This window comes from Dendroctonus ponderosae, unplaced genomic scaffold (assembly GCF_020466585.1).
Source record: "Dendroctonus ponderosae isolate FM_Combo_2020 unplaced genomic scaffold, Dpon_F_20191213v2 Dpon_F_20191213_5, whole genome shotgun sequence".
In the NCBI taxonomy this organism is placed as follows: Eukaryota; Metazoa; Arthropoda; class Insecta; order Coleoptera; family Curculionidae; genus Dendroctonus; species Dendroctonus ponderosae.
In genome coordinates this window covers 15,365,996-15,373,818 of record NW_026018715.1, presented here as the reverse complement: position 1 = coordinate 15,373,818, position 7,823 = coordinate 15,365,996, and the positions used below count along the sequence as shown (strand labels likewise).

Genomic DNA, 7,823 nt, shown 5'->3' with positions numbered 1-7,823 from the left:
TCATTGTTTAAATTAATAATTTTGGTGTAAATTTAATTTGGGTGTATGTTTCTCTGGTCTACTTCAGATTTTAGGTAGGTAATCATGTATGACTTAAATCAAATGAACATGAAGCAACACAATTAAAATAATTGTGTAAATTTTTTACCTACTCGTTTAATTTGATCTGAAAGTCCTGGAATAAATGGAATGAAACGGTTCGTAATAGGTTTATTTTGATTTTGTTTTGTTCGTGGGAATTCAATTTAAACAATGAGATTAAGTCAAAATCACATAACTGACAATTTGCACAGACGAATTATCAGAGCGAATTTTCATAGACTGTATTATCCTACTGTTGTTACACAATTTATTAACATACTCTTTTTTAGGTTCTTTTGATAACGATAGCAGAAAATAGCTATCGAAACGTCAAGGCAATTTTCCAAATTAATTTCTTTACTGATTGGAATTTTCTCTTACAGGACGCAGGATACCCTCTAGGTGATAGTTCTTGATAAATAATTCGTTCCTATTGCGAAATAGGAGCACTATTTATCAATCTGTAATAAAAGACGTGAGGAAATTCTGTCTTTTTTAAAGACAAAAATTTTCGAGGCGAAATACCCAAAAAGAAGTTTGTAAAAAATGAATCCGCCTCAATATAGAACTTATCTATAACAAACTTTGTTCATTTCAGTATGATTCATCTTAGTACGTATTATTTAAAGCTCTTCATTTTTTTACCTCTTCACGTTTTACTTTTCCTGAATTTGTGGCCTCAGTGGCCCCTCATATATTTTACTACGCCACTTCCCCATCAGAAGCGAAGCCGTAAAAAATCGGGAGTGGTGCGTTTAATTGCCATTTATTACAAATATGAAATGTGCACTTGGGTGCGAAACAATCGAGTAAAAAATATTAAATGTACGTAGGAAACAACTTAAAATAATACTTGCTGAGCATACCATGCAGGAATATTTCAACCCGTACTTTGCCCTATATTCGGTCATTTGTTCGATATTTTGTTACCCGAAGATTTTTATGCTAAGATGACGTATTCGTTTCGGGTTGGAAGAACTGTGTGCGATAAGGTACCATGATGGATTACCTACCTAAAATAGCGAATAAAGGCGAAATACCCCCCGCGCTAGTTCATTGGTTCCAGTTCAGTACTTTGGGGTTGAGTATTTCCATTATTGGTCACACCGAGATTCTGCATTTGGATGCCATCCGGGGCATCCCCACTTTGGCACATACACAAGTAAACAGTATCCAACACCATCTGAAATGGGCAGGTTTGTGGCATGGTTGCCTGAAGAATCGTTCAACTCTTACCTCATACAGTGAGAGCACGCAATGTGCGACAAAGAAAGCGAAGATGCAAACTAGCAGAGTGGGGGCTGCGTAGAAACTCAGCTGCGGATTCCTTCTGAATAGAGCCAAGCCCACAACGCCCGTCACGGCAGTTACAAAGCATTTGCCTAGGAAGAGGATGAAGTCGCCCAGACTGTTAATAGTCGCCACTTGGAGTGCGTGAGACGTTAACACTTCAAAGGCCTTGAAAGGTTCAGAACTGTAGGTGGCATAGAACGTAATTTAAGAACAGCAACGACCTACCGTTCCTGCTGCTTTGCAGAAATTGGAGCCATCAATGGCAATGACGGTGTACGCATTGTGATTCAAATACCTAATAAATTTCTCCAAGCAGTAGAAGCAACAAATGCAACATTTCAAGCCGCAAGAGGCACATTCGTTGCCTTTTTCCTTATTTCTTGTGAACCTGAAAAGTCAATGGATTTTATAGCAACAGCGGAGTAACCGCGCTCTAACCGTTCATGCAGATACATCAGAAGCAGCCTTGGTATTTTAAAGATGGTGATGATCAACGATCCCAAAGCCACCGATCCTAAATGGTACTTGATGAGCTTGCCGATCGAGTAGCACACATGATCGTTACTCTTATATTTGTGCCGATAGAACCAATGGGCCACCGCCCCAGCTATCACCATCTGTTGGCATGCCATGATGAACTCGGACGTCCAGATTAGTCCGATAAAGTAAACCCACCACATCCCCTTTATCCAGCCGGCATCCACGTATTCGACTACTTTCAGATCTAGAAAAGCGATTAGCAGAGCCTGTTTGGCGACAAACTTTAGCAGCACCTACTGGTTAGCTTCTCCACAAAGGATATGTTTCTTTCATTCGAGTTGGCCGGCGGTGGCGTAAAGGGCCCCGAGCCAATCGATCCTTTTCCATCAACACGAACCCCAGAAATCACTTCTGTTCCCGGGTAGCTTGCCGTAGCCAAACACAGCTACATATATATCAAATACTGATTTGGGATGAAAATTAGGGATTATTTGAAATACTTACCACTACAAATATCCAAAACATAAAAAACATTGCAAGAAAAAAGAAAGTTAACAGTGGTTGGAAGAACAGGCCGGGCAGATGCATGAGGCACTTGGACGTCTCTTTGAATAAATTGGCCAAAAAATCAACTTGTTTCCTCATGAATAAGACGATCAACAGAATGACCACCTACAACAACAAACTTGCCAATGATCAGCTGAATGCCAATGTGACTTCAACAAGCACTTACTGTTATAACAGTAGCTACAATAGCATACCAGAAAAAGGCGGTTTCATTGCGTACAGATTCCACTAAAAGGCTGTACTTTTCCAATTGCTCAGTCCGATCCAAACCCCTTTTAATATCAAAGTATGTGTACCATAAATAGGCTGTGCCTCCTATACTAGCAATACTGAATCCAATCATAATGAAATAGGAAATGATGTGCGCCAAACAGTGCAGAATTGTGATGGTCAATAATGAAATCACTAGAATTAATGTAAAAAACTATATGCCTACCACAACTCAAAAGCTTCACACTTACCCAAAGACAATACTGCAAGCCCTAGGATTTCCTGCCAAGTGTGGTACAGGTCCCTTAAAATCTGCTCTAAAGTGTCCCAGCCATTGAGCAAATCATAGAAATTGCTCAGAATAGCTTCTGCTACTTCCTTCACATGTTTGGGCACACATCGACTTAAAACGGGTTTCCTGACGAGAAAAACAAACTGAATTAAGTAATCTTCGAAAAGTAATATACGAACCCTTCAAACACTGGAAGGGTAGGGCAGGGCCCTAAAGGAGCAGACAATAGTTTTTGGTCAATCTTATTGCTCTTCAGGTCCTCATAGTTGAAGTTGTAAATGCAGACATCAACGCCTGCACGGTGGTAGTTGTAAATATCAGTAACGGAGTCCATTGTCTTATTAGGGCATTCCTTGACGCATATCTTAAGGGACTCTCCCAAGTTTTTTATGTCGTAGAATAGAAGGTATGGCTTGTCCGAGGTGTCCTGTCCCGAGAGTGATACATTTCCCATGACCCGATTGTGCCTGGTTCCACAAGTATTTCCAAATGAGTCATAGCCATTAATAATTCTGATCGGATTGCCATAGACGAAAGAGAACGCAGCAATTATCACCTACAAAATAAAAGTGGCCCAATTAGAATATTTGGGGCAAAGACACTTGTAGTTTTACCATCAAAAACCAGAACAAAATATAGAGAATTAACCATAGAACATCTGTGCATGTTCTCTCTTCTGTCTCTTCAGATTCCTTCTCCTTCGAGTCTGCACAGCCCATGTTTACAAACAAATACAATTGAACGGATAACAGACGGATAAAACTCTGTTTGCTTACATCAAATTAGTGTCATTTTTGACATAACTGAGATTAATTGACATAGTCGATAATCCAGGAATCTGCTGTAAAAATGGCGGTCTTACGAAAGAGTACAGAGAGGGAGAATAGATTGGCCCATACATAGTAACTGGCTCCTTGCTTAAAAGTTACATTAATCAAAACAAACTTCTATTTATCTCGTCTTTATCCATGGTCGTCTGTTCCATCTCGGAGCAGCTAAACAAATGAAGAGTCCAACGTTGCCATTTACCACGACTGGTCATTTCTAATCTAACGCCACGTTTATTCGTTGGCAGGTTTGACCAGGAAAAAACTACTTTTATTCCTAGACCCCAAATTTAAAATGCCGCCTTTGTGTGTGACTAGCGGAAAAGTATTTTTAACTCATACTAATCGTAATAGGCACAAAAAAGTATTGTATTTTTAACAAACCAATTAAAAAAAAACAGAAAAAAAAACGCTTACTAACCCAAACAAACCCAACCCTTCGCTTCTTCAATACTTGAAGTTTTTTGAGAGTTCACTATCTTTAGCCGACGATTTCTTCCTCAATTTTGATCCAAATACTTGCACGGCTAATCTTGAATGAACAGTTTTTTTCAGTTCAACATTCGGTGGTTTCCCTATTGAGCCCATCTACAGTCAAAAGGATAAACGAGCCATTAAAGCAAAAACAATTTATTATTCATACTATCGAGCAAGTAGTCATTTGGCAGGTACAAAGCCTTTCAGTGAGAAGGCGTGACTTTCCAACATGCTAGAAAGCAGGTCCTTTTTGTGGCTCTGGTCGTCATACTTGGAGCCAACTGCCCACAGAGTGTCCAGATCGTATTGGGCTCTGGCTGATTTCGAGAAAATGTGTAACGCGATATTGTCCATGTCCATGGCCATCCAGTCGGACGAGTTTTTTCCTTCCAACGTGGGCATGATGTCAGTTTGAAGCTTCTTTTGCTTGTATATTTGCTTAACAAATTGCGTGAGGGCATTCATATGCCTTTGCGACTTGCTTGATGCCACCACTATGTAGTCGACGTAACCGATTTCCTTTGGCACACTGGCCACGAATATATCTTCGGCCTGCTGATGCTTTAACGTCTCCACTAAGTCTTCTATGTCGAACACCCCATCTACGCCCCGACTGAGGTTCAAATCTCCAAATTTATTGGACTCTTCCTCCTGTTCTTCCAGCAGTTGGGCATATTTCTTCAGTCTTTCTTTGTATACATCAATTATAATCTCGGTTTCCTGTTCTTCTTGTCCGGAAATCGGATCGTCCTTGATACCGGTTGAATAGCGACAAGCTACTGCCGTGGGTTTTATTATCGATCTCACCAACTGGGTCCAAGTTCTACTTAAGTTGCAGCTGAACATATTTTGCCCAAGAAAAGAGAATAATTACACTTTGGGGCCTCCTTTCGCAGGTTAGTATCACCATGACTCACAGGTTAGGTCCCAAATCGCAGAGGTTACTCTGTGATCTTTGGGCAAATATTAATATCACGCGGCAACAGCGCACGGCGTCCCGATCAGTTAATAAGGAGCGGCTCGCAACGATATAAACAAACAAAATTAAATTTAAATAACCATGTTAACTTAGCAGCAGACTTTTAATAAAATTGAAATTTTCAGACCGTAAAGTTTGCACGGAAGTTCTTATTTCGCTAGAAATATAGAAATTTCTTTTCTAACGTTGGACTGGACTGGACACATTCAAGTCAAAACGTGGTCAGAAATAAACCAAACCTCTTCACTTTTTAAGATTTGACACTTGACACGATACCTGACATAACATTAGATACTGGCAACGTTGTATTGCAGGGGGGCAACCAATAGACGTTCGTATCAACAAATAAACATTAACCTGCAATTGTACTTTGATAAATAAATAACAAAGCTAAAGAATACCAGCGCCCAATAGAACAATGTCTGCCAGTTCTTCAGTATCATCGTCTCCCTATCATGAAAAATACCACTTCAAAAACCAATACGAGGACTACTCAGAGGATAAGGCAAAGCCCTACATAGACAACAACGCTGTAAGCCCAATCAGCCGCTTCGCTGTGGCTTTATTACCCACATACTTGTTACTTTAGGTGAGCACAACAAATAGAATAACTGCGAAGCTAGCGGCCAAATGGGGCTCGATGTTGGACGAGCTGAAGGATTGGACGTCAACCGACTACTCAGTTTATACGGGAACTGCCGGTGTGGGGCTGCTGTTTTTCAGAAAGAACCCCAATGATACCCGGAATTTGAGAGTATGTTTGGTGTACGTGTTTATCTCTCCTCTAATTAAGTAATTTTTTCCAGAATATACGGAAACAGTACTTGCAATTGGAGCAGCTGAAAAACAAACGCGTAACGTTTCTATGTGGGGATTGTGGGCCTTTGGCCCTTGGGGCCATTGTTTCCTATAAACTAGACGATCAAAAGATCTACAACTTCTGCATTAGGAAGTAAGTGGTTTCGTTAGCACCGACTCCAATTGGAAAAAACACGTTTTCCTTTCTAGGCTCACTGCCTTTATAAAAGTGGTAAAAAACTCCAGCTCGGACTTGCCCAACGAATATTTGTATGGACGAGCAGGATTTCTCTACGCCCTTCTGTTCGTTAATCGACACGTTTCCCCTGCCCCATTTTCTGATGCCGCAATCACAAGTGTACGCGTATTTCCATGCCCATTTCATGAATTTACCTGCTATTGTTTGCAGATCGTGTCGGCCATGCTGCATTCGGGCGAAAAACTGGCAAAGCATTTGAAGATTGAAAAAGAATGCCCGTTGATGTTCCAGTGGCATGATTCCCAGTATTTGGGCGCAGCCCATGGAGTATCCGGCATTATCTACCTCCTTCTGCAAGCGCGAAAGTACCTCACTGAAGCGGAGTTGACCAACCTCATCAAGCCCACTATTTCTTTCCTATCCACGTTGAGGTAGTCAAACAGGGCGCAATTAACGACAATACAGCTGCCCATTCCAGGTTTCCCACCGGGAATTTTCCCTCCTCGCTCGGCCCTGGTAAGCAGGACAAATACGTTCAATGGTGCCACGGCGCTCCAGGATTCCTATACATGTACTGTGAAGCTTACAGGGTAAATATCACGAGTATATATCCTCCCAATTTATTGTGTATGTATTTACAGTCGCCAGATTACTTTATTTTGCCGTCTTCAAATACAGATAAAAAAATAAGCTGGCAAAGCCCTGTCCTAACATTGCAGTTTCAGACATTTGGCGACAAACACTATATCTATGCGGCGGAAAAATGTGCGGATGTTATTTGGTTCAGAGGCATCTTGAAGAAGGGCTACAGTCTGTGTCATGGTGTGGCCGGGAACGCCTACTGTTTCCTGGAAATGTTCCAGACAACAAAGGTAAGCGCTTTCCGTCACTCTTGCAGCCTAAATTCATCTTTTATGGCTCTCAGGATGAACGGCATCTGTATCGCGCAATCAAATTTGCCGAATATTGCTTAGACTATACAAAACAGCGCGAGGAATGCACCCCTGATCGTCCAATGTCGTTGTACGAAGGCATATCTGGACCGATGTATTTGCTATTGGATATCCAGGATCCTTTGAACGCTAAGTTTCCTGGATTCACCCTTTAGGCACTCGGCTAATGGTCTGAAACACCATGAAAACTGTTTTTAATGCCTTCATTTTTTTGGGATTTAATTGCTGTGTTGGCCTTGCCTTAAACTAGTTAAGGACTTGAGTTTCCTAACTATTCAGTGTCAAATAATTGCTGAAACCAGTATTAGTCATTGTGATGTTTGCACTTTTGATAAGCCACCGTAGTTTTATTGCATTATGGAGGGTGATTCAACACTGGTCATTCCTCTGAAGGTGTTTTAGTACAGAAAAACTAATTGTTGTGTAAACACCCTGTATATTTATTATGCAGGGTTATTCACGCTATTCGGCACGGAAGTTTGCGGCTAAACCGTTTCATTTTTAAAAAGTATTATTTTATTTTATTTGTCAGTTTAGACTGCAAAGTCTCTTTTTGATAGCTAGAGTGGCATTGTTTTTTGTAATTGTAGACGTGTTGGTCGTTATTTTAATATTCTTATTGTGTTGCTAAGTGAAAATGAAGAATTATCCAAGAGAAGAGCGTATT

At 40.7% G+C, this 7,823-nt stretch overlaps 3 protein-coding genes across 5 annotated transcripts in view; 1 reads left to right on the top strand and 2 right to left on the bottom strand.

The window, feature by feature from the left end:
- The window catches only part of LOC125504612 (choline transporter-like 1), a 7,567-nt gene extending 3,840 nt beyond the window's left edge, over nucleotides 1-3,727 (bottom strand). The window contains exons 1-10 of the mRNA XM_048666850.1: nucleotides 3,538-3,727; nucleotides 3,103-3,479; nucleotides 2,883-3,049; nucleotides 2,588-2,826; nucleotides 2,359-2,526; nucleotides 2,152-2,299; nucleotides 1,813-2,098; nucleotides 1,600-1,762; nucleotides 1,318-1,539; nucleotides 1,095-1,264 (exon numbers count right to left, since the gene is read on the bottom strand). Coding sequence (XP_048522807.1) covers nucleotides 1,130-1,264; nucleotides 1,318-1,539; nucleotides 1,600-1,762; nucleotides 1,813-2,098; nucleotides 2,152-2,299; nucleotides 2,359-2,526; nucleotides 2,588-2,826; nucleotides 2,883-3,049; nucleotides 3,103-3,479; nucleotides 3,538-3,642 — 2,010 coding nt within the window. The 5' untranslated portion in view covers nucleotides 3,643-3,727 and the 3' untranslated portion in view covers nucleotides 1,095-1,129. The remainder of the gene's footprint in view (nucleotides 1-1,094; nucleotides 1,265-1,317; nucleotides 1,540-1,599; nucleotides 1,763-1,812; nucleotides 2,099-2,151; nucleotides 2,300-2,358; nucleotides 2,527-2,587; nucleotides 2,827-2,882; nucleotides 3,050-3,102; nucleotides 3,480-3,537) is intronic.
- A 680-nt stretch (nucleotides 3,728-4,407) lies between these two features.
- On the bottom strand, nucleotides 4,408-5,073 carry LOC125504587 (mitochondrial assembly of ribosomal large subunit protein 1-like). Its single transcript, XM_048666805.1, has one exon. The coding sequence runs from the start codon at nucleotides 5,071-5,073 to the stop codon at nucleotides 4,408-4,410; it is 666 nt and encodes a 221-aa protein (XP_048522762.1).
- Nucleotides 5,074-5,406: 333 nt separating this feature from the next.
- On the top strand, nucleotides 5,407-7,492 carry LOC109539106 (lanC-like protein 2). Of its 3 annotated transcripts, XM_048666855.1 has the most exons (9): nucleotides 5,407-5,537; nucleotides 5,597-5,738; nucleotides 5,796-5,960; nucleotides 6,013-6,158; nucleotides 6,215-6,362; nucleotides 6,414-6,634; nucleotides 6,682-6,793; nucleotides 6,923-7,075; nucleotides 7,129-7,492. In XM_048666855.1, the coding sequence occupies exons 2-9, from the start codon at nucleotides 5,625-5,627 to the stop codon at nucleotides 7,309-7,311; spliced, it is 1,242 nt and encodes a 413-aa protein (XP_048522812.1). In that variant the 5' UTR covers nucleotides 5,407-5,537; nucleotides 5,597-5,624; the 3' UTR covers nucleotides 7,312-7,492. The 3 variants fall into 3 exon arrangements, with proteins under 3 accessions (XP_048522812.1, XP_048522813.1, XP_048522811.1); XM_048666856.1 differs by having other exon boundaries at nucleotides 5,407-5,738; nucleotides 6,929-7,075; XM_048666854.1 differs by having other exon boundaries at nucleotides 5,407-5,738.
- Nucleotides 7,493-7,823: the final 331 nt, after the last annotated feature.

Excerpts from the sequence above, each read along its gene's own strand:
- LOC125504587 (XM_048666805.1), bottom strand. The coding sequence starts at position 5,073 with ATGTTCAGCTGCAACTTAAGTAGAACTTGGACCCAGTTGGTGAGATCG.
- LOC109539106 (XM_048666855.1), top strand. The coding sequence starts at position 5,625 with ATGTCTGCCAGTTCTTCAGTATCATCGTCTCCCTATCATGAAAAATAC. Across the intron at positions 6,794-6,922 it reads TGTACTGTGAAGCTTACAGG|TTTCAGACATTTGGCGACAA; the intron begins GTAAATATCACG and ends CTAACATTGCAG. Across the intron at positions 7,076-7,128 it reads AAATGTTCCAGACAACAAAG|GATGAACGGCATCTGTATCG; the intron begins GTAAGCGCTTTC and ends TATGGCTCTCAG.